At 42.0% G+C, this 26,548-nt stretch overlaps 1 protein-coding gene across 3 annotated transcripts in view; it reads left to right on the top strand.

Annotated features, from left to right (window-relative positions):
- edil3a (EGF-like repeats and discoidin I-like domains 3a) overlaps window positions 1-26,548 on the top strand; it is a 103,841-nt gene that overhangs the window by 16,659 nt on the left and 60,634 nt on the right. The window contains exons 2-3 of one of the 3 annotated variants that reach the window (XM_047592333.1): window positions 9,720-9,746; window positions 18,596-18,724. In XM_047592333.1, the coding sequence (XP_047448289.1) occupies window positions 9,720-9,746; window positions 18,596-18,724 (156 nt within the window). Of the gene's footprint in view, window positions 1-9,716; window positions 9,747-18,595; window positions 18,725-26,548 lie in introns of all 3 variants that reach the window. The other 2 variants (XM_047592332.1, XM_047592334.1) reach the window with 2 other exon arrangements.

The following is a 26,548-nucleotide window of genomic DNA, read 5'->3' as shown; positions in this document are numbered from 1 at the left end:
CGTCTTCTCTCTCCTCCATATTTTCTACCTCATACATAGAAACCAGTGAAGCTGCGTTTTTATCAGGCCACATCTTTATTTTGGAAAGGTTACGCCGTTTCATGTGTTGAAACTGCTTCTTATGACACTGTTTTTGTTAAAAGCCACATGTAGTTTTCTTATATGAGAACAGTACATTCAGCACAGTGAGTTGTTTTCGCATCCCAAACCTCTTTTGAACCCTGACCACTGCATAAATCCAAATAATGTGCGGACATGTCCAAAAAATAAGTGGAAGCAAGGACGACTGGACTCGCAGACAGCCGCAACATTTGGCTTCTACAAGTCCAGTTGCCCTTGTTTCAGCTTATTTTTTGGATATACCATGAACTGCATGACATGTTGGTTAGGAGGACATTTCTGCAACACATCAGAAAATGAAGCAGAAATAACATAAATCACTTTCTTATATTACTGTAAATAATTGTCTTATTCTGTGTAGTACATCCTCACAGGACACTAATTGGTCTGAACCTCTGTGGTTTGCCCACGAGCACAAAACTTTAAGCCTGGCAAGATGGATTCTGTAGCCCTGGGAGAATCCAGCTGCCTCACAAGGTGAACATTACAAAACATTCAAAGGCATTTGTTTTTTCTCACCTGTGTCTCGCCAAGATGTGCTTAGGGTGGATCGTGGCTGTTCAGAGTACTCACTTGTCACACCAGTCTGCCGTCATTACGGCATTTCGGTGGTTGTGGATGAATGGAGATACACACATCACATCAAGTACTGTAGCCGAAGATTTATTTCTTCTTTTTTTTGAACCAAACCAGAATCGTTCCCTCCAAAAAAGAACTTTATCTGTGAACATTGTACTTCAAGAAAGGGTGGTTTTAGGAGGAAAAAAAGTTGATACTGATGTTTTCCATCAACATATTTGTGACAGGAAAAGGCATTCATTAGCAAAATTTCCTCATTAGGCTAATAGGAGACATGTTGCGGACACAGTTGATTCCTTCACAACATGCTGTGTTTGCTGTTGTGTGTAAAAGTGATGCCGAGGAGACAGGGTGGACATGCTTGAGAAACATCTCCCCGCTGAAAAGCACAACTTTCTGCACAGCCGCGCATATCCGCCTCTTTGCCAAGGCATCTCATTAAACTGAGCAGCAACTGTTGTTCAGTGAAGAATTATTTTTGGAAATGCGGCGATAATTAAGGTGGAAACCAATCGTTTTTGTCGTCACACTCGATGGCACGGCCTGTGTTTCAGTTTTCCGTCTCTCACTCTGATAAAACTTGTGAACGACTTCAGTATGAATTTTGTATGTATTGTCAGAAAAAGCATTTACGTGCTCTACTTATGAAGTCCTGTAAGGTGTGGGCGATCAATGCTGACCATATAGCGGTATTGATAACACACATAATTTGCTGACACTTGGTTTTGCACTCTGACACTTAAGAGCAGACCTATCGATCCCATGTCGAAAACACAGTATGAATCAGACCTTGGATGTATTGACCACATTACAGAAACACTTCTCTGCAGACAGACAGATCCAATGGGATTTTCTTTATATTATGCTTGGAACAGCAATTTGATGCTCTATTTGACTGAACATCCCCTCCACAAGCAATCACATATAACTATGCTGTGTAACATTATGGATTTTAAACATTTTTGCGCTGTTTTTTTTTTTTTTTTTTTTTTTTTTTATATCAGGCTCATGAGTAAAAAGAAACTAATACTGCTTTGGTTCAGCCCAGACACACCATGTTGAATAAATACAGAAACACAAAACGAGCATATCACTTTGAATACAGCTAAACTAATGCTATGCTAAACTGTCACATGAGAAGAACGACTGTTATTACAAAAATTTAAGTAACAAATAAACACACCGATCAGCCACAGCATTAAAACCACTGACAGGAGAAGTAAATAACACAAGATATCAACCGCCTAGACCAGACCAGGCACCTCCACCCCACAGCCACGACGCTCCCCGATGGCAGCAGGCATCCCCAGCAGGATGCAGCCTGACACAGACACACACACAAAAACAAGGAACAACTCAAACAACGAGAAAAATATCTCAAGGTGTTGACCTGGCCTCCAAATTCTCTAGATCCCAAGGCCAAACACAACAGGACACCCTCACGGCGACCATGTCTACTCTCTGATGTGTTTTGGAGATACAAGAAGGTAGACATTCAATGTTAGGAAGGTGGTCCTAAGCCCGGTTTTAAAATTTAACAAACTAATATTAGAATCTTAAAACACGCAGACAATCCATATCTCCTTTGTAAAGCATCTTCATCTTTCAGTGCCTTTGTCACTATGTTAGAAAATACCACTGTAAAGCAAGAAATATATAGAAAACCATACCCAAGGTATATCTCTATGTCAGAAATGCTGCAATAAGATATATTTTTTTGGTCTCTCCCTAACCCTAGCCTATCTGGGTGGAGTTTTCATGTTCACCCTGTGTCTGTATGGGTTTTCTGCAGGTATTCCGGTTTCCTCCCATCCTCCAACGACATACTCATGAGGTGAACTGACGATTCTTAATTGCCCGTAAGTGTGAGTGTGAGTGTGAATGGTTGTTTGTCTCTGTGTTAGTCATGCTAGTCAACAGACTGGCGACCTGTTCAGGGTGTAACCCGGCTCTCGCCACAATGACAGCTGGGATAGGCTCCAGCAGACCCCTGTGACCCTAGTGAGGGGATAAGCGATAGTAGAAGATGAGATGAGATGAGATTTTTGCCGTCCTAATTTTTCACAATACTTCACTTTCATGCATTACTAACTTCTTAAGAAAGATTGAAATGGCATGAAAAGTATCCCTTAAAGCCACATAAATCGTACAGGAAAAAAAAATCCCTGACATAACACTGGTGGTAGAGGGGGGCTTAGCTATGTTGCAGAGCTACTCGCTAATGGAGGGCCATACCCTGCACTTCTGCTCCGCTGACTCAAAGGAAAATGAGGATGGATGGGGTATTTTCATACAGAGATGGTGTGTACCACTCCAGCTGTTATACAAGGGTATGCTACTGCACTTCCTTGTCATTACTTGGGAGACAGCTAATGATAAGGAAGTGCCTCAACAATGCCTCCCTAATTGTTGTTGGTATTGTGACTGTGAGTCATTTCACAGTTAGCCACCCACTCCACGGCGAGATGATTTAATGTTAATAAGCACTGCTGTGATGGAAGAAACACTTTTAAGGTTGATGCTATGTGGGAGATAGATCCACAGTGAGCATCTGTTGGTGGTAGGAGAGTGTGTGCTTGTGTGTGTGGGCAGGGGGTACAAGGAAAGGTGATATCTGTAGTGCTAATGTAGCACATGTACACAGGCTGCCATATGTGCCTCAGTGCAGCTAACTAAATCCTCATTTGCAACAAAGCACTTCAAACATTGCTTTCCTATATTCGCTGTCAGAAAAAAAAAATTAAAATAATATGCAGTGTAAATGTAAATATGAATTCTGACAAGGTTTAATGCCAGCCCGACTGAGTTCTGCACCAATCTTTGAAACAAATAAAGTGTTTTTACACACTTGCCTGCAGAGAGTACTTTTTCCAAAATTCCTAACCATGAGTGACATTAAACCTCAGCGAGGTTGAATTATGTCACTTCTATGAAACGCTCGCTCTCACCTGGTGGTACTATTCATGACGTGCTTATTCCGCAGCTGCCTTGCGAGGCGATTATCATAATAAATACCCCCCATTTATGGCTTAAAACACATGGAACATTTTAGACTGCGACTTGAGCCGTGCACTAATTAAATGCAGATCTGTGACAAATTAAACTAGTGTGTGTGATAATTTTATGGATCTTTTTTTTCCTCCCCCTAAAACTACTGTATCCTGATTAAAACAGCTCATGTCTCCTTACGCTCTGCCAAATGCCGGGAAGGGACATGAAAACTCCAACTAAAGTTTTACTGCTTGAGATTCATAACTACAGGCACTCAGCAGACACAAACAGGATTTGTCAGGCCCAACGAGCAGTGTCTGGGCTGCCAGCATTAGCAGTGACAGCTGACTGTCACTCTGGATGCTCCGCTGCTAAATGGGAATACGATCCATTATACAGATTGTTTTTGACTTTGCCACAGGCTGACTGGCTCTGAAGGTAAGACTAATAAGTTTTACAGAGTTGTGATATCAGGTGGATCTCAGTTTTTCTCATGTCCAGTTATTGTTGGGTTGTCAGCTGACTAGAAACGATAATAGAAAAGAAAAAAATTGCTGGTCACGGTACTTACAGGCGGTGAAACCTACCACTTGGGCCCAATACATCAGCCATTGTCAACCCATGGGTGACCGTCTGTGGCTCTTCTTTTGCTGTGTCATGTCAAGAGGACAAATACAAAACCTAAATATCTGTCCATATGTTTTCATTTTGTCAAGAACACAGACCACTGCCACCTGCTGGATTGGAGAATTATTTCATCTAACTTAAACGCTAGTCGGCTGCAGTCTTTGCGCTATGTTGTGTGAAACTTTTTGCCATTTACAAGTCGCCCTTGAATTCAACTTTCCTTAAAAGTGTTGAAACATGATTGTTATTACATAATTGTAACACCCGCACAATTATATAACACCCTCTGGGTGGCAAAAACTTTATTCTTGTAAATTACACTGAAATGAAGTTCTTCCACCTACTCTTTTGTCCGGGAAACCAAGCGTCAATCAGGTCAATACCATCAAACACGGCATCATGATACCGACTCCCATGGCTGTGTAATGCACAGCAATCATAATAACAGATACTGCAATCATTGTGTTGACCCGTCCCACAGACAAATGGAGGTACATCAGAGCATTAATGTTATCTTTATTATGAAAGCCTTATGGGGTTACAGGGTTAATACTAATGCTAAGGAAACAACACTGGAAAAGTACATTAAACGCTTCATGCAACCTGGTCCCACTCATTCCAAATGCATTCGCCTCTTCACATTAAACCCTATTGGGCAGCTATTTCTGAAAACTATGCATATTGTATGCAGCTTCTCAGCTTTCACGCTGTCTACGATATTGCTCAGCCTCCCAGTCATATTGGTATTTAATGCCAGTAACTAGTACATTATGAAACTGCTGAACTCCACCTTTTGACATCTCGACAACCTGCGCTGAGAGAAAAGTTTTAGCGTCACGTATTCGCTGTCTTTACAAGTCAAAATCATTACAAGTAAATTACCTCTACTTTCTGACAAATACAGTTTCTCTCTGTATCATCTTGCCCACGAGCCACGTATAGGTTTTCGCTCCCTCTCCTCTCACTCCTTTTCACCCTCTCGGATTCCATTTCTAGGTGTCTGTCAGCTTGTGAAACTGCGTCACGTGGTTTATCTGATGTGGTACTGATGCATTTTACACTTTCATTCATTTCAAGTAAGCCCCTTTCCTATTGTCACAAAGATATCGCTCTTCAGCTCTGTGAATCTCCAAAAGTCTTGTCACTCAGATGGTCCTTACAACACAACATTAATAATGGTATTGGTCAGTATGTCTATTATTAAATGCACTATTGATTTTTATTTGGCCTTTTTAAAAATTATATCATGGCTAGATAAAAGCATGTGAAATCAGTTCTTAATGTCACCGGTGGGCTACAACAGGAACACATTTCTGTCATGTTAAAGTCATGTGAACACCTTAATATTTTACTGTATATCTTCCATTGGTGTGTTTTTTTGTGTGTGTTTTGGTTTTGTCTTACGCACATTTTTTATACCCGCTCGTCCCATGCACTCGCTCCTCTATCTCAGCTGAACACCTTGAGGCCATATCAGCTGCTGGCCTGTTCCTATTTAGATTATGGATGGTTATTACTGCCTCCTGGCTGTCAGTCAGATTAAACCAATATGTCCCAGCATGGAGGCTTATCATGCTACAGAGAGGATCCTCTCCTGGGAAGGAGGAGGGGCCACTGAAATAAGTCATCTCCAGAACCTTACATGTTTTACAAATTTATTAGTGCGGCTTGAGATGTAGCAATGCATCAAGTGTTTATTGTAGGAGACGGAGCAGTATGTTAGAAATTGTCCTTGTCTGTCTGTCTACTGTACATCTGTCTACGTTAATAACATCAGAAATATAACCACAAGTGTTACATTGTCGTATGCTCTCGGCACCTGGTGTTGATTACTCTGAGTGCTTGTAAAGTTCCCATTTGTAACATTTAATTTTTGGTGGATAGCAGAGTAGTTTTTGGTTTTCAACCCCCTTCTGATTGTTGACAATAAATCATTATTTATATAGTTTCGAGGAACATCAGTGAGACTTGCCCAGTGAGTCACTTTCAAGATTCTTTATAGATCTCTTTAAAGGCGCCCACTGCTGGAGGGAATACACTGGTGCGCCTTTGAGGACTCTTTTTATGGAGAAACTTAAAAGATCTGTTAGACCCGCAGGTTTTTATGAGGAGAGCCTGCCCAATGCTCAAGCAACATTTTCTCATTCTTGTTGGCTGGATGTGACCAAAACAAAACACGTACCAGCATCATTTCTGCTTTCCTACTTTCTTGTGAGTATGCTTTACAAAATAAGAGGTATTTCCTCCAAAACGCGTGAAAGTTACGGCATTTTAACTGCCAGTTGTGACTGACAAGTAACTCCTTCACAGTCAACTAAAGCACTGTCCAGAATCAACATGGGAACTGGTTATAACATAGAGCACAGATAACATAGAGCAGGTTAGCATCATGCTACCATAACTCAAACACAGTCTGTTTAAAACATTGTTAACTAATTAAGAGTTTTACAGATGAATGAAACTACTTTACGACACAAACGGAATCACTACTGTACAATAAATTCAAGCCATGTGCCTCTTTGGGGTATTTTAACTCGTTAAATGTTCTGTTCAAAGTGTAGCATCTCAATCATCCATTTCTCTTCATCATGTGAGGAGACATCTACAAAATAAAAAAAAAGATTCCTCTGAAACTGAACTCAGCCGCCCTGAACTGAAACCAGAAACGAGAGAGGATGAGCTTAAGACATGTTAATACACTGATCAGGTGTAACATTTTGACAACTGACAGTAGAAATAAATAACATTGACCATGCAGTGACAATGCAATGTTCTTTAGGACCTGGCATTGGTGTGGATGTTACTTACTCATGTACCACCCACCTAGACCAGACGTGGCACCCCCCCATCCCATAGCAACGACAATCCTCGATGACAGCAGCCATCCCCAGCAGGATGTAGCCTGACACGGGCACACACATACAAAATGAACAGCACAAGGTGTTGACCTGGCCTCCAAATTCCTCAAATCCCAAACTGATCAAGCATCTGTGGACTGCACTGGAACCAGCCTGATCCACAGAGGCCCATTCCCTCAACCCATTGGACCTAAAGACCCCCACTATCAACATGTTGTTGTCATACACCACAGGACACCTTCAGGAGGCCCATTTCCATTCTCACATGGCTGGATATGTGAATAGCTACATAAAAATACATGCATAGTCGCTACATACGTAAAACAGATGCTATAGCCTCTTTTTACTGCAACAACACTTTGAGGACAAACTAATTTGTCAGTGTCTTTTAAAACAACATAAATAACTGTTTCAAACAATATACTTGCTGGTTTCGTGGTGGATGTCTGAGTATAGGCACGGCTTGGTTAAAGTTAAGAAAATATAATCATCACGATGCTACTGTTGACTCCTGGTATTGTGTGGGTCATGAACAGTGCTCTCTAATTTTCTTAACCCAACACTCCCTTCAGCCGTAAGAGGTTCTTCAGTAACAATGCCACATCATCTCTGCTCCGGGTATTTAAGGAAGACAATATATACTCTTACTTCTGCAAAAGGCATATTTGTAAATTTAAATTAATTTTTAAATGTGGAAAACATGTTGGTCCCATGAGTCAGTAGTAAATAAATGCAGGTGTTTGGCTTCCATGGGAAACAAACCACGGGATGCAACTCACACTGGGGCGATTCATCTTTAGGAAACAGCATCAGAAGACATAAATTTCACCAGTCCGGTGAATTGTAAGCTTGGTATTTTATGCGTTCTTATGATTCACCACTTCCACACTCGGATAAACAACAAAAAAACTTTCTTTTATGTATCTGTCTTCTCAGCATGCGTATTTATGTGTGGTTATGAATAGCTGTCTGCAGAGGCGCATGGTTTTCCCTCTATTTCCTTTTTTTTTTTCTTTGTAAGCGCGTTATTCTGTTTGCAGTATGAGTCTGAGTCCGCTTGCAAGTGTGCGTCGTGACCCTCCTGGTAAGAGAGGAGAGGAAATGGCAGGAAGAAAACCACGCTAAGTGAAGCGTGGAATGTGCTTGGTTTGGGGATTACATTGGCCCATGTGCATGGGGAAACACAAAGGGGAGATTCTGCTGCCAGACAGATGAGAGGTTGAGAAAGTGGTTGGCTTTGGCTCCGTACGACTTCAGCTGAAGCGTTCTCTCACATTAAAAGCAGTGTTAAACGCTGCGGTTCACCGTTTAATTCCGTCTCTTTATCACAATTGTGGCTAAGTGAATCATTTTACTGTGCAGATGCTGTCGTCTGGGTGGAAATCATCAGTTCCAGACGTGTCCAAAGTACCTAGAGCCCTCTTTCCAGAAATAAAGCACCACAATAATACTATATTAAATTATATAAGCAATGTGAAATGTCCTGGAAACGTCCTGGGAGCACTTTGAGAAGACATTTGATTATTCTTATGCAAAAACCCCACAATGGAAACAAATACGCTGATGTTTGGTTTCAAACAAGGACAAATATTCATTTGTTTCTCTTGGTTGTGATTAGAAACGAAACAAGTTTTCTACGATGGCTTTGGATTCATTTGTTCATAGCTGTCTGTCAGCTCCACGATCTATGTGGCCTTAACCTTCTCCATATGCTCCCACACAATTAGTATTCAGTGCTGAAATGAAAACGTGTTCGTGACATTGAATCATACGTTAATTAAACAAGCATTGGTAAGCAGTATCATTAGCCACTGAGAAATAACTGACACGCATGTTTAATTGGATCTGTAAAGCAGCGAAACCCTCATTCAAGTCTTGTTTGTCTGTCCGTCCACAAATCCATGGTAGCCCATTTGTGGTCCCCCACAACATTACCAGCAATATTGTTTACCACCCTTTTTCATCTGATGCCCTTGGTCAACCGTAGCTGTGTCCAGCTTTCAAGCAGAGTTTCTGGAGCTGTTTCACGAGTAATGATGGAGATGGAGGGCTGTGGTAATGATGGCAGACAGGCCAAATCTCAGCCACGGAGCCGGGCTGGGGGCTTGGGAGCCGGGAGATGCAGCAAGCTTGTATGTATGCCGCAGGGGCTAATCCTACACTGGTCCAGAATGATGAGCACATATTAGTCAAAGTCAGCGGACCGGGGCACATTCTATGAACGAGGGGGGATGGGCTCTGATGCTGAGCCAGGTTAGAGTACGTGTCATGGAGTATTTCTGTTGGCAGGATTTTGTACCCTACAGGTAGCAGGTGTGTCTGGCTTTAAATACTGCGCGCTCGAATGAGTTGCACGTCAAGAGCTCACTGCCACATACGGCGGGGCGCGGTGCACTTTCTAATAAAGTTGAATCAGTAGTGCTAAATACATCTGGAGTGCGAAGTTCCTTTCATTCAAATTAAATTCGTAGTTTTGATGAAATTAATATGATTCTTCTCTCTTTCTCTCCTCCCTCCTTTTCGTCCTTTGTGTCTCTACAGCAGCAGATGGTGAGGAACCAACTTCAGCAGGTGGGAAATTTTTATGCTTGGTAACATGACTCCCCTTCATTTGTGTTTGTGTGTGACTGCGTGTGTGTGTGTGTGCAGAGAGACAGCAACAGATTATGTCCAGTGTCTCAATCTCGGCTGAGGCTCCTCTTTCCTTCATTATCACGGAGTCTAATTCCTGCATTGACTCACTAGTCGTGCCAGCAGCCCTCAAGATTATATCATTTGCTAGTTTAGTTCATTTAGTTTGTACCCATATTTAATCTTCCTCTTGGAAAACTATCTTGTTTTGTACGTGAGTTTTGAGATTATTTCCAGAAGCTCACGGTCCAATTTGGACCAGTGATTGCTTTTTTGTTGATTGTTTTTCGTCCCAAGTGAAATCTTCTGATGATTCCACGGGCCGCTATTGAAAATCATTCCTAGCATGTGTGAGCAAAGACTTTATGATCCATTAAGTTAAAAGCACCATTACTCCATAGAAATGTCTACATATGTATTATTAAATGCATTACTTCCATAAATACATGCCATTAGCATCAACCTGAAAGCGCAGTGTATCCACTTTGTAAGGGGTGCACCAACTCTGCTTCATGCTGCTCTTACAATTTGCATTTAGTAGGCACCGAAGTACAATTCCATGAATTATCATAAAGGTGCACCTTTTTAAAATCGTCTTCTTAAGAGAGCGTGTTGGGGAGCTGGAAGGACACCCTCAGATTATTAAAAGAGCTAATGTAATGGGAGTTTTATTACAAAAGCAAGACCACAGAGGACAACAGTAAACAAGAACCTGATTTATCTTCATCAGCGGTGTAATTAAAATGTCACTTCACATCCCTGGGAAGTACTGCAACTGAATACAAACTTCCCAGCTCTAAGTGCATCCTCGGCATCTAATTGTCTATGTTTCTTTCATTAATATTAATCCCCGCTGGTTTGTTGGAGATCAAGTAGGTTAAAACAAGAATTATTTGTTTAGATAAGAAGTAATACCCCAGGAATCAAAGTAGTTTGTTGGTGTAATGCGAGGATTTGTGTAATCTCACGCTCTAATCCCATAGACAACAGGACAAAAAAACAACACACGAATGGTGTGTATTTACATTTGCAAAACAGTAACTTTTTTCAGTTTGATTGAAAAGTTAAATACCTCGCTGTGAATGTCAACTGAAAGTATTACCTCGTCAGCATTTTTGCAGATGCTCTAAAAAAGCCCAATTTAAATTTAATTATCCGGAGAAATAATAACAAAATAAGCCAACTGGCTGAAAATCAAACATGTGCCTTGATATGTTTTAAATGAAGTATTACAGATACAGATTTTTAGCATCAGTATACATTGTTGATGGCTTAAATCTTTCCAAATCTTTGTTGTTCTGCGCAGTTTACATCAGAATCATGCGAACAAGGCAAACAGCACAAGACTTAATTACTGGATTTACAAAATGACCTGAATTAGGTGTGACTTGTGAGCACTGACCTGTAACTGGACCGTGAGAGAAAATAGGACAGGGTGATGCAGAAGGGCAAATTGCTCCTGACAGCTTTGAAGATTTTAGCAATTCAGCTGCTACTTTCCCAACCTTCATATCCATTTAATCTACGTATTCACACGCATTGTCTGCACTAATAAAAACATAAGGGGGTTGGGTGGGAGGGGTTCCTTACCATGTTTGGCCTCTTTAATTGGGCAAATGTTTCATTCTACTGTAGTGGACTCTCTGTTTTATAACTAAAAGTTTGGGAGTTGAGAGAGGAAAAACCTGCTGAATGTGCTAAACCTGAAAGCATACTGGGTTTCGTCTTGCCCCAGCGGAATATTAAAATGAGGGGACTGGCTGCCTACACTTTATCTTCATGAATTGCAATTCTTTCTGTGCTTCCAAGGAAGATTGTTCAAATTAGGAGGAAAAAAAAAACATATATATACTGTATATATGGAAAATTCTTGATTACAGTAAACACAAAGACTTAGTACCTTATGCTGCCTTACACATATAACACAATAATAAGCACAAGTTGAAGAAAGTGCTTCACTTTTCTAGTCTACATAGTGGTTTTTAAGTCATTTTAATTCACAAGATCTCATGATCATGACAAATAAATACTCCCTTGCCCTCTCAGATTGTCGCATGCACGATCACATATACATTCTGCACTGCTCTTACTGTAAGCTCTTCATTAAAGTCTTAAAGCTGCTGTTCTATGTTCCAGTTCGCCCATCACATATTACTAAATATTACACTTTATATGTCCTTTGCTGTAAGAGTTAGTGTTTTCCAGATGTTTGGTCCCCCAAGCTCGTTCATGGCATTTGTAAAGCAACGCCTGTTTAAAGACCGAATGGGGCCTCTGTGGTATGCAGGCCGAGGATCTTCGGGGAGGGTCCATGAGGTTAAAGGCTCTGGGTGACCAGAACTTAGGAAAGCCCTTTGCAGGGGGTGGGGTACACATTTCATGTAACCTGAAAAAACAAATTCTCAGAAATTGAATTCGCCATAGCGCAGCAGGTGCGCCAGGAGCTGCTATGACTGCACAAGCCCAGTGGTTGTGGCATGTGCAGTCAAAATACTATGAACTCCGCGGAGACTGCAAGAAGAATTTCTGAGCCCTAAGGTTAAGTGGGTAACTAACAGCCTCCAAGGAGAACACAGAACAGTAGTCCTCCTCGAAGCCAGCCTCAGTTTAATTTTGAAATCGTTCGGGGGTGCCAGAATTTTCTTTTATTATGTGCAATTTGCCCAGAGACATTGGAGTTAAAAAACTACCTTTTTTGATGAGAGCCTTGGGAGGAAGGCAACAACTCTGACATTTTTGTGGCATTTAGTCCCGGACAAGACGGTCCCCATTTCTTTGTATCTTCCTAGAACGAGGATGATCCTCAACATGACCTTGCCTTTTGGATAGTCATTTGACATATTCCAAACCGTTTTGTTTCAGCGGGATTCTTATGACTTTCACCTCTCAGTGCATTCGTCTGACATTGACAAATGCTGATGGGCTGAAAAGGCGGAGTGGCAAGGGCACTGGAGAATAGGAGGCCAAGGACCCACTAAAAGCCTGATCCTACGGTGGCTCGAGCCTTGATGTAATATTGGTGGTACAGTGCCAGTTTTCATCAGTCGAGGTGCAGGATGGGTGCAGTGACCATGAGCCCATGAACCAGTGAAGCCATCACAGAAAAAGAGGCAGGGTTAAAATAGATTTGACACAATTAGGCCATGTCAGATCAGTGAGATGTGGCTCGGTGCACATTCAGAGCCGGGGAGCTTAGATGTAAATTTCACACTCTCGGGGAAGGTAATATGCGCGTATGTGTGTTTTTTCTTAAAGATTTTATGAAATGTTAACTAGATGGATGGTGAGCTGCCGTGCGACTGTTAACTCAGTGCTTTGTTAGACGGAGGAGCTGGTATTCAGAAGTGACAGTTTCATTTTCACATGCGTTTTTCACTGACAGTCATTTCAGTTCTGTCATTTTGATGTCCACAAAAGGTTTCTCGGTAAAAGTTGCGGACGTAGCCGGGCTTAGTGTTGCTCAGCAGAGCTGTCAAGAAGATCAAGACTTGTGTGCAGATGCTTGTTTGTGGTTACAAAGTGTATTGGATTAAAAGCGCTTCCTCCTCCTGTGCAGCTGGCCCCACCACCCCAACCTGACCTGACCCACTTCACTAGGATCAGCCAAGATCTGGAACGAGGGACAGTCAATAATTACTTGTCCATCCTCGTCAAAGACCCCACACAATAATGCAAAGGCTATAAAGATTAAGTAGCAGTAAAGAGAGGGTCTTTCTTTTCCTATGCATTTAATTGTCCTTGAAACAACCATGATATACGGTTCACAAAACGAGAGGCTCAGTATTTAACTGTGTCCTTCTTACATGGTAAATTCAAGGAAGTCTTTAAAGCTCCAGCTTTTAAGCTTCATTTGTGATTGTAAAATTTAGTGTAGTGAACTATAGGAGTTAAAAGCATTGAGCACGCGATGTTATCCTTCTCCCTAATGAAGGATTCCTTGTACGTTTAGAGTGAGCGGATGTTCACGAGAGCTTTCAACTAAGATATAAGGGCACATATGTAGCCATAGCCCTGGAAATGTCAAGTGTTTGTGATTGATCTGCAAAGAAACAAAGGACGCTTTTCCTGCGTTTGACCATTGGTCAGGTTTCCACAGCTGATTGATTAGCCTCTCTTTGGAGCCAGAAAAGAAATCACAGCGCCCGTGCCGGACACAACAGGGGCTCACATCAATCACCGGGCAAGCGTTGGCTTGTACAGGAGAGCAGCAGCTGACATTCACACAAGAAAGCTGCCAATGTTTCCTCCTGACATGCATCGCGCAGTCACGCATCACACAACTTGCACAGTGAAGAAAACATCCACTACTGTTGACACACAGTGTCCACTTCCTGGGGTCTTTTTATGCAAAAGTGTTGGTGGTGGTTTTTGTTTTAGTTGTATTCCGTCCCTTCCCCCCTGCAGCCCTTGCTGTATGCATTCATGCTTTATGGGAAAGCCAATTGTGGAAGTGAATTGGGGACTTAATTTATTTAAATCTTAAAAGGAACAATTTATTTCTCAAAATGGAATTTCGGAAATGGAATATATTGTGCAGCACTTGGTTGAAAGCTTTAAATGGGTTTGTGTTTTTTACTGTCAGTGTGTCAGGAAGTAAAAATACATTCTTCCTCAACAGACTAAAGACGTAATACCAGTTATACAATGACCAGGCATAACATTATGACCACCAGCAGGTGAGGTGAATAACATTGACCATTTTGTGACTATACAATGTTCTGCTGGGACATTTTTGGACCTGGCATTCATGTGGGTGTTACGTAGACATGTAGCACCCATCTAGACCGGACCAGAGGCCCCCAGGACCCCATAGTAATGGCACTCCTTGATGACAGCAGCCATCCCACGCAGGATGCAGCCTGACACATGAAAAACAGTGCAAGGTGTTGAACTGACCTCCAAATTCACTACACCCCAAATTGATCAAGTGTCTGTGGGATGCACTGGAACAAGCCTGATCCACAGAGGCCCCTCTCCTCAACTCATAGGACCCAAAGACCCCCACTAACAGCATCCTGTTGCCAGACACCACATGACACCCTCAGAAGATCCATGCAGAAGGTCTCTGATGGATCACAACTGTTTTGGAGGCGCAAGGGAGACCTACACAACATTAGAAAGGTGGTCATAATGTTATGCCTGATCAGTGTAAACATTTTTTATCCCTTCTCAGTTGAATAGTTTTTAATATGCTGTGTGGATCATGATTCATATGTTTGTGTGTGCTAATCTGACACATAGTGTAAAAATAAGCAGTGTTTCCAGCGCCTTGAAGTATTTTTAGTTTCAAGCTGATGTCTGGCCTCATGCATCACAGTAAATCAAACTCTTTGATATGCTGCTCTATAATGTTGTATTTATAATGTCGTATTTATAATGTGGTGTGTATAATGTGCAAAAAGCTCAGACTCAAACGTATCTGTCATTCAGAGCGCTCTATCGTCTCTCGCTGTCCCTCTTCTTTCTCCTCTGCTCGCTGCTGTTTTTCTGCTTTATGCGCTCTCCATTAGGGAAGCTGTCAGTACAGCGTTGTGTGACTATGGATCGTCACATCAAAACAGCCCTGAAACCTGTCACCCCACCCCCCCGCCTCTCCCTGAGAGAGCGCGGCCTCTGCGATAGCTATTATACGTTCCTCTGTTCGACTGATTAGCCACCGTTCCAATTATTACTGATACAGGTCCTGGCTTTGAAATGCTGTGACTTCGATAGGATTAGCGCGTTTGTAATTTATATCTAGAGGTCTACTAATTCCAACAAGAGGGCAATAATAAACTAGGTAGTGGTATTTTTTTATCTATATTCGTTTTCTGGGTTGGAGCTAGTCTTAAATGGTTTACCAAATGATGTGTTTTACAATTCAAGGCCATGTCTGTTTACTTGACGTTGTCAGATGTTTTGCTCCTGGCCATTCATTTGTCAAACTGACTCGAGAGGGCACGCTATTCCCACTTGAGGCTTCTTCATGTTGCTTATCACTTAAAAGGAAATAAGAGAACCGTCAAAGCCAAGTTTACCTGTCATCGGAAAGAATGCAAAAAATACTAGAATAGACACATAGAGGCACACTTTTTTTTCTTCCTCTGATGCTTCTGTCCAAAGACTTTACATGCTTTAGGCCTTCCATACAAACCGTAGAATTAGGGTTAGGGTTAGGGTGAGGGCTGCATAAAGATGGATGACGGAACTGCTCCTCAAAAGTGAAGGCAAAGCAAGTGGAGCTCCTCCTGGTGACTGTTTGACAGTATAGCTCATAAGCTCCACCCCCTCCACGTCAGTGAAAGGGACTTGGGCCAAACTAAACCACTAAAATACATGTTAAAATTTTTTATTTTTTTTTCCAAGGGTGGTTTCTGTCATTCTAGGTAGTCAAGACAATATTGATGAAAACTTTGTTTTAGTTATTTGCTGCTACAGAAACAGGATGTGACATAATGGCATCAAACGTACACATAAACTACCAGTTGGGACTGTGAGAGTGGTAAGAAAAAAGTACAGTGTATTTTCCAACATTTGCTTGTAACCAGTGGAAATAGAGCAGAGCGTAGTGTTAATTAAACGGAAATGCGAGTGAGTCTGGCAGAAGTGTGGTGGGGTCATCGATAATGTGGCTCCACTCTTGGACAGTGCTGCGCTGACTCTGACTCCAAACTTGCGCTGCCCATATCCTCAGGAAAATAGTTTCAGTTTGGCCAATGCAAGGAAGTGGGGACGTGTCGTCCGTATTTACACAGTCTATGATACAAACCACTAGATTAACATATCATCATTGGCTTGTCTCTCGCTAATATCTACTGAAAGGCTTTTAAAGTTATGACATCCGCCTAAAAGTTTTGACAGCCTTACTTTTACCAGTCACATGAGACGACTATCGACAGGTCTTTGAGCTATGAATCCAATAACCCTGCATCAAAGCCTTGTCATTTATATGTGGCCCCATGCCGTAGACCGGTCCCACTTTGATTTTAGATGGCGGTAATACAGCACCACGGTGTGTGCACTGCGAGTAAAATAATCTATTGTACTGACAGTGTTGTAACTGTAATAACTTCGATTCAACGCCTCGGTTTTCGTCACTGGTCCCAAAGAGATAATGTTACGAGGAGAAAGAACTGGAAAAACATCAAAACACAGAAGGGCTCCAACTGAGTTATTTATCATTACCAGGATATCTTTTAAGGCCTTTTCTTCAGTTTTTTTTATCCACTTTTTTGAACTGGATATATTCTGCTTGTTTTCTTGTTTTCTAAATCCCAAAGCATGAATTCTCTCGTGGTTAAGCTTCCTGGTGTTTCGACCGTGGTTGTGATGAATGTAGCGGGGTGTGCACAGCACGAATCCGTGCGCTCGGTGACTAGGAATATGAATTCCCTCGCAAATTAGTGTTTGCCTCCTAAGAACCCTTTGTGCACTGAACCGCACTGACCCTTGGACAGGAGAATGCATAAGTACCCTTTGAGTTTCACTAGGAATAATGAACGGTTTTAATTTGTTTGCATGCGACAACTTGTGCAAAGCTGACTGGTGACTGGAGGTTCACAATAACGCCCTAGCACAACAAAGAAATAAATAAAAACATTATTCACATGCCGAGGTAAGCCAGCGAGCCCGTACTGTTTTAAAGAGCAATATTTATCATTAAAGGAATAGTGCTGGATATGCACAGCACACCTCTTACTTTTAGACAATGTTTTCTGGATTATGTGGAATGTGGTGAAAATATGAGTTGCACACAATGGAGCCCCGCGAGGGATGTGAGAAGGCGGCTGCAAGTCAACCCTGTATTGATTGTTATCGATCAGCGATTGATGCTCTCTGCATTTTGCAACACCGGCACACCGCTGCATACTGTGCCTTCCGTTTACCAGAGCATCAAAGCATCAGCGGTGGAAGGTCACGTATTAATTATCCTCCGAGGCAAAAGTCTCGCAAATGCAATCACTTAAGCAATCACTGTTTCAGAGATGAATGTGGGAAATAAATAAAGTGCACGACTGATAACTAGCTTTCTAGATTGGAGATGGAGAAAAAAAAAAACTAAGTAATTAATCCCGTTTAACTGGGGCATTGTGCATAACGATGCCCACTTCTCATTATTAGCAAAGGGAAAAAAAGCTGGCTTTCCATTGTAACAAATAACCTACTAATCGCCTGATTTGTGTTACTTTATTGCGTTGTGTTTTTTTCTTTCTTGTATTGAAGCCGTATGAATTTTCAGCAAACCAAAGTTAAATTGAACAAATGTACTCTACGAATATGTGTGTGTGTGCATGTGCTGCGAATACTTTTCAGTGCATTTACATGATAGTGCACCTTCCAGCTGGTCTGTGCTCTCATCTCGGCTCTGCGACAATGAGGGTTCATCTTCCTGGAGGGAACACATTCAGCGGTTTCTAGACGGTGCCTTGAACCGCCCTCTAGGGCACAGAGACCAGCAGCGGTCACTGGGAGCCCCGTCAGCTTCGGTTTTGTAATTTATGAATCCAAACTTTTTTTTGCTGTTCAAAAGCACACCCGTTGTACATTTTTTTTGGTCTGTTTATTTTTTTTTAATTACTGGCTATGTAAGGTGGTCAGAGAACATTATTGTCACTGTTGACATGGCAACATTCATTTTATTCTTCCACTGTGAATATATTACCTACAGTCATCTTATATACACAGTAAAAGGGAAATATTCTCATTATCGTTTTCTTACCTTCTCCACAGTTTCTTTTTTTTCCGTTGTTTAGAATTTTTTAATTGCTATAATGACAGGTAACATTTGTCTTCCTCTTTATTCCACACAGGGCCCTGTCACCCGAACCCTTGCCACAACAGAGGAACGTGTGAGATCAGCGAGACCTACAGGGGCGACACCTTCATTGGTTACGTGTGCAAGTGTCCACCAGGCTTCAGTGGCGTTCACTGCCAACACAGTAAGTTGGGCCGCTCCCTTCCTTGTTTCCTTCCTTACATGGAGAGTAGAATATAAAATCAACATATTTATAAGGCAAGGTTAAAGCCTCCATGTCTCCTTTGAAACATTACCATGAGCTATGATATTTTTTCCTGTTTGATCAGATTTTCCAAATGAAATAACGACCTTGGGCAGTGAATAAACACTAATCGGCTGACAGAAAGTAAATTCTCGTTGAAAGGACAAGTTCAGCAAAATGAAAGTGGGCTCGCTAGAGAAAGGAAAGCGCTGAACTAGCCTTCTTTTGTTGCGCGTGCTCTTCATAAAGGTTAGTGTCAGAACATTTTTTGCTACCTATGAAATAGTACTTTACATTAGAACGGGAGCATTGTTCTCACCTACAATGCAATTTATGCTGCTTTAAGAGGGACTCTCTGCAGCTAATTCCCTGGAAATGGACACAAGGGTAAGAGGACAAGCACGTTTGGGCGAGACCAGCGCCAACTGCTAAAACATGGGTAAATGATAAAGACTTCATTGCAAAATGGGCGTCCGCAGTAATCTGGCAAGCTGGCTTTTACGAATTCTACAAAGACAGGAACAGGGCAATGGGAAATCAGCAGTACTGGTCTTCTTAGAAGAACAAACGCTGGTATTGATTATTGTTTCAAAGCTTTCTTCAGCCTTTGTCTAGATTTGGCAACTGTTCACATCAACAAGAAGCAGTCAGCGTTAGTCAGTTTGACATTTCAAAAAGTTGCTTTTTCCGAAGGAGTCTGTTTCACTTTTAACTGTTCTCAGTAGTTCAGGTTCTCAGCGGTGAATAAGGAAATATCATATGGAGGCTCGCTCGTGTCGATATTACTTGCGGAATCACCTACAAATAAGGCTGCTATCCACTGTTGGGATCTAAAAACCCACTTTTATTTGTCTGAAAATCAAAGCAACTCATACACGAGATGGAATCAGCGTGGGCTCTCCAGCAACGCAGGCACATATTCACGGCATCAAGCGTACACGTCGATATCCTGCGTTTCTGAATGGATCTCGGCATTTGGAATAAGCTGCGTCTGTAAGTGCTAAATCTTGCTAAATCCAGCAGTGTGATATGTAGGCCAAGTTCCCTGCCTGCGTGTGTGCTTGGCTGAGCACCGCATTAGCCTGCACACAACGCTTGTCCTTCATCACAGGTCTGCTTGTAATGTGATGCACTTAACGTGCCATGGTGCAAACTGCATGGTGGCTTTTTACTGGTTTAGCTAAACGTAGCTAACTGACAAAAATAAAGAAATAAATAAAAAAATGCTGGGAACAGTCAGTATCTGTCGTTGATTATTTGTTTCCCCCATTGCTGTTATCTTTCTCGCTTTATTAAAAGGCATAAAATACGAACGGAAATGAAACAAGTCAGTGTGTCAACGGCACGCCGCTGTGTTTGTTTCCAGCCTGAATTGTGAGCAATCGGCCAGCATTCATGTCATAATTCAGTTATTGTTTCCTATTAAGCTCTTAGGGTGGTGTGAAATGGATTCGATACGGGCAGAATACACATTAACGTCTGCCAATTTTCCTCACGGTCTTTACAGTTGAATGGAAGAGAGTGGGTGACGGCGGGAAAGAGAGAGAGAGATACGGGGGTACTTCTGGATCTGAAGACATTAATAATCAAATCTGTGTCTGAGTAATTCCTCCAATTATGCCATAAAGGCACATAAATTATTGTCCCCTGAGGATGACGGCTCGGCTGGCTTTTTTATTGTATGGTGGGGCTTTTAATGAGTGACAAGCCTAATGAAAAGGATAAATGTGAGGAGCACTGGACTGGGTGTTCAGTAGAAACAACCAAAGACAAGGGGATGATGTCCTGGTGAGTAAAACGTATTTTAATGCACATGTGGTATTTGAGTATCAGTTTAATGGAGATATAATGATATCACTAATAACTAATATGTTGTATCTGTAATACATTTATCAGGCTTCTCTTTAATAAGCTCACACTGCCTCAAATCCTCAAATATTAATTCTCTGGAGCAAAAATTTCACTTTGTAGATACGTATAAGCTTTCTTTCTATTTTTTTCTTTTTTCGTTGGATTCAGAACTGTGTCAGGATTACCCTTCACATGTGATATGTATTGCTCTGTGTAATCAGTATTTCTCCACACTTCATGTTCAGGTTTGGCGAGTGTGTTCTGTACAGATGTAACATGAAATATGTGTAGGCCTGGCCTGGCTCCTTACCGTTACTCTTAAAATCTCTTTGCCCTGTCAGATCCAAATCCAATTTCACACCTTTAAACGTTATCCCGAACACATGCACTACACATTCCGCTTGTTAGGCCAGCTTTATGAAGCGCAGATGTCGCACACGGAAAAAACCAGGAGAACTACGAGCTGCTTCCGACTTCTTTTTGAAGTGCAGAAACGGCGTGTTGCCGTCAGTGAGTCATCTCGAGGTGGTGAGATTTCCACATTCAGGGCAGACATCATAAAATCACAGCTGAAGGTGATGGCGGCATGCCGGCACAGCGCGCGTTCAGCTCAGAGAAAGTTTCCTAAGATGGATTTCACTCACTGGATGCAAATAAATCCCACAGTTTATGAAAGATCGGAAAAGATTGCAGAGATGTTAGATTGTTTCTTCTGCACTTTGCATTAATGATCCTGCCGTGCTGAGTTTTCCATACTTTTTTTTTTTGTAAACAAGAACAGTTGAGACAGTTTCAGTCTCGACCACACTTCAGGCGAGGATCAGAGTTATCATTGAGTTAGTGTCAATGCTTTCAATATTAGAGCCATTGTTATCACAAAGTCATTCATCTTACGAATGGCGTGGCGCCGTGTCCCCGTGGTGACAACGGTACAAGTGCGACGTTGTCGGGCACGCAGCCAAACGCTGTAATGAACTGTCACAGTGAGAAGATTGGGACTGATTGCCTCAGACGTCGCTGCACATCATTTTTAGGGCACGTATTCTGAGCCCATCAAGGACAAATGTGGAATAAGAGTTTTTTTTTTCTTTTTCTGCACTAAATTTTGCCACAAACTCTCAGCATCAACGGCCCTTGTTGTGTTGAGATTGATATGTAAAACACAATTAGATGTGATGAAGTGGCACGAAGCTGTCAGATCAGTAGAAACTTCTTTTTTATCCTTTGAGTAAAGAAAGTTTCTGTGGCTCTTTTTCTCTGTCTCCCTTAACGATGTTGGCTCCTTCCGATTCCCTTAAGCTCACCCTCAGCACTGCAAATCACAGTGAAAGTTAAAGCTCGCAGTGTTTCTAGAAACCATGACTCAGCGCAAGTTCAAGTTGGTGGCCGTGAATGCCGAAGCACGCCGCAGAGAAAAGAATTACCAAGTTAATTCAGCCAACTTCTTTCTTAGTCGCTTAGATGACCGGCGTTCTCCTTCTAACTTTCCGCGGCTTAAAGGTCCTTTGAGTGGATTCCATCTCGCTCTTTGATCAATATGTGTATCTGACTTGCTTTCTGAAACACAGCAGCGTGGCAGGATCGATGGAGGCTAAACGTTGGACGTGGAAAATGTTTTTTAAAACACGCCCCATGCGTTTGATCACAAATTGACAGTTGGTGCTGGCCGTCGTGCCGTACTGGCCCCGCTGCCTCCTCCAGGATAATAAGCCAGTGTTTATGACTGTGGCCTGGTGCGAAGCCGTGAGGAATCATTACTGTTTGTCAATTCAGGAGAGACACAGGAAAAGAAAAAGGCATTCTCTGTGCTCACTATTTGGTATATACCCATTTAGAACTGCATTAGCGACCTGTTCAGGGTATCTTGCAGCCGGCAAGGTAGCATCCAGAGGCGATTACACCTTCTTTTCTTGTATATTTACTTTTTCTGCTCTGACTCCTCACCTGCACACGGATCTTCACGCAGAGTGAGCAAGAGAAATTGAGATCTGACTTTTTCAACTTTCATCTGTGTTCCTGTGAGAGAGAGCGAGAGAAGAAGAGAAGATAACATAAAAATAACGCTGCAACCCGAGGCGGCGTGAATCAGTATGAAAACAGCAGCGGTTATGTACATCTTAACCTTTACACATTCAACGACAACAACAGACTCTTGCTTGTCAGACACAGTGCAGAGGTCTGACAGTCTCTGCCGGCGCCCTCCACCACCGCCGCCGCTGCCACTTCACTTTACCAGCACTCGGGAGTAGTTACCCGCACCTCTTGTTGCGAAAAATCACTTGCCCTTCTCAAACCTGCCACCGCCTCACAGGAGGTGACTGTAACAGCGGATCTACAGTATTTTGTGACGGCAGGGGGAGGCCTGGCATATCTTCCCCTCCTACTGTGTAGGCCATCGGGAGAGTGCAATAGGTAAGGTGAAGAGAGAGATTGTTGGGCTTGTGGTTCTCTGTTCCCTCTCGCCGCGATGAAGGCAGTTGTTATCTCCTTCTGGCTGTGAGGCTGCACTTCTAAAGTCAATCCAGTAAAGATTACGAAAAAGCATGGAGACTCACTTTGTACAAGCTTTTAAATGTTAATGACAGCCCACTGGGCCTGAACAATCCCTTTAGTTAGTCACGGGAGTTTTTTCATTTGTAATGAACAATATAAAGATTTTTCTTTCGTGCTTTAAGCGAATGATATATTATTAAAAACACACAATGTAAACACAGGTCAAGGTTCTGACCTAAAATATAGAAATGGGAGAGTCCGTCTCATTGTCAGCGTTTCCTCCTGGAGCTCCCCTCACAGCTCACAGAACAGAAAAACACGTGGACGAAATAAGTGTTTGTTCATTCTGTCCGTACTGGATGTTATTTTGTAAAAATGATGAGAGTTCTGAACCAGTAAATAAGCCCATATTTCCAGAAAATGATCTTGCAAATTGTCACTGTGTCCAGAAAATCCACCTCGTATTTATCTCCGTAATGAAACTTCACAAAGTGGCGCCGCTTTTTTTGTCTATAGCTCCGGGGAAAAGCTGTCCATGTACGGAAATCCACTAGCCGTCTAAGGTCATATAAGCAGTAGAGCTGAATTTTGTTTTAGAGCGGCTTTTCTCCTCAAGTTATAATGCTTTCAGGGCAGGCTTAGCTAAATGGATTAGGATAGATTTAAGTGCGACTTAAGTTAGCGAAAAGTTTGTTAAAGGAAAAGAACTTGGTAAACAGGCAGAAGGAATACTTTGTCAATAGAAAGTTAAGCTATTAAAAAAAAAAAAAAAAGCGGTTTAGTCATAGTGCCCGAGGTGTGTACTTGTAGGTACAAATCTGTCTCTTCATAACAGCCATAGGGTTACAAGACTTGAGAAATTTAGCTGAAATTATGCAAATCTGCATGGCAGTTTTAGTTTGAAACGCATGCATTAGCATAAATAAATTTAGCGTTTTTTCATTGTAACTTGTGCCTAAATGTAGGTCGGGTTAGAAATTTAGCTCACGTGGCAGGTATTTAAATTGCTTTATTGCAATCTACAAGTTATAATTAGCAATAGTTCATTGTTTGAGTTTGGGTTATTCACTCAAGAGTCTTCAATGTATTTTTTCCTGACACCTTTAGATTGTGTGAAATTCTTCCCAAGATCGCCTATCTAAAAATGTGCCCCACGACCATGAAGTGTCCTCAGAGCTACAGTGAACTGAGGAAGCCTCGAGGCTGTCCCCGCTGCTAGATTGCTGTGATGTAGAGTTGTGTGGGGAACATGGCCATTTCCAGACCTCATCTCGACTTCGCGTTCGCAATCCCGCAGCCCACCCACTGCTCACAGTCTGTGGCAAGAAAGCTGCATTTACAGGAAGAGATGAGTGTAGAGAATCCTGGGGGAAGGGTCCGTAGTCCAGCAAGCATCCCAGGAAGTGACCACAATCACGGAGCCAGGCCGACAGACGCCAGTGATCAACGCCATGTGGAAAGACCATAAGTGTGCTTGTGGATCAAAATGGAAAGATGGGTTATGCCTGCGGGCCGGCGCTCGGGTGGTTTTAGCTTGGTGTGCGTATTTGGTGTTTCCCTCTTCAAAGCAGCGTCCATTTGTGTCGGTGGAAATAGCAGAACTCCTCATTCAGTCAGCGAAGTCTCTAAATCCAATGTTGATGACTTATGTATCTGTTTCTGTGCCATGTTGAAAACACCAGAATGCATCTTTATACACCAGTGTTCATTATGGTATTGGGTATTATGCTATCATTTTATATAAAGGTATTGTTTTTATAAAATAAACGAATCCACAAAAGAAGAGAATTAATTGTTAGCATGCATTTATTGTCGAACATGAATAAGTAGTGCATGCACGTGGGGCCATAAATCTAATGTAATATATTGGGCTCCATGATGTTCCCATAATTGGAATCATTACATGTTAGAACAAAGGTTTAAGATTAGCAATGATCCTTTTTAGGTTATGGTTAGGGTTAAGAAGAGACAAGAAAAGCAATGCGTGGGGCTTGGTTAGGTCTCCATGAAATGATATTAACTGAATGTAATATCCTGAAGTGATGGAAACGTGACTCTGTAAACCTGTAGCAGGCTGGATCTCTGTGTTTGACTTGCCAAGTGCTACAGTTGCTTCTCTGTCTGGCTGATCGTCTCTTGGTGAATCGGCTACTCTTGGGGTCCCGGTGAAAAGGGTGTAGCAGAAGCAGATGTCTGCTGTTTGTGTAATATAACTAGCATTGTCTTACTTGACAGATGCTTAATTATCTCCATTGTAGAGGTAGTGAATATGCACTTGGCATGTTGTTCTGTCAAAGGGGTTGTGTTCTGCATATAAGGAGGCTTTGGTAAAACCCAGAGTTGGGGCAACTTTTACCCTCACATACTACATGTACAAAGCTTTATGAGGGGTTTACCCTAAACACATTGGGTGTTGCCATAAACATTATAAAGATTGACGGCAGAACAGGCCCTCAAAAGTGAAGCCAAAGAAAGTAGAGCTCCCCCTAGTGACTGACTGCAATCTAAGCGCCACCCACCCATGTTAGTGGATGAGACTTGTGCCACATTAAAAAACAAAAGTACAAATCAAATACATTATTTTCAAGGACAGGTTCAGTTATTTTAGGTAATTAATATAATACTGGTGCATCAAATATTTTTTAATATTTTTCTGAGAGGTTTTAGTTTGTTATTTTATGCTATAGAAACAGGATGTGACATTGTGAAGACAGCAAGTTGCCATGCCAACCACTCTGTAAAGCAGTCTCAAGGAGCCGTAAGAGTTAGAAAGTCTATAATCCAAGATTTCCTTGTAACTGGTGGAGATAGAGCAGACCGTAGCGTTAATTAAACGAAAACGGACGGTACTGTGCAGACTTTGGCTGCAAACTTGCAAGATGGTGCCACCCCTATCCCCACAAAAATAGTGTCAGTTTGGCCTGAGCTAGGGAGTGGGAGACATGCCACCTATGATTATATACACTCTACGGGTCTTTCCGAAATGTTGTGGCTATATATTTTCTGTTACTGAGAAATGGATCATAGGCAACACACTGTTGCATCTGTGGGGACCTGTTCTGGGGTCAAGCGCTTGGTGATTTTGTAGGTATTTGTACTAAATGATTCCTGAGATGGAACTCTTTGTCAAAAGAAAACTGCCTTCTTCTTCCAGTCAGGTGCATGTTTTGGGGGGGGGGGTGTTTGCTCCTGCAAAATTGGCACAATTGCGATGTGATTGTGGGTGCAATGGCTCATTGTAGCAGGACTTGTATCTGGCAGCACTTGCTGGAATATGAATATAAATGTACCGTTCGTTTATGAATAGTTTATTTGGAATCCCCTGTTGGCATGAAAATTGTTGTTTCTGGAGCAGAAACTAGTTTCGTCATTTTGTTGGGGCACTACCTGCTATCACTTTGAAAGTCTCTCATGCGAACT

The sequence above is a fragment of the Mugil cephalus genome, chromosome 8 (genome assembly GCF_022458985.1).
Source record: "Mugil cephalus isolate CIBA_MC_2020 chromosome 8, CIBA_Mcephalus_1.1, whole genome shotgun sequence".
Lineage (NCBI taxonomy): Eukaryota > Metazoa > Chordata > Actinopteri > Mugiliformes > Mugilidae > Mugil > Mugil cephalus.
The sequence above is the reverse complement of the archived record's forward strand: the minus strand, read 5'-3'. Positions and strand labels throughout refer to the sequence as shown.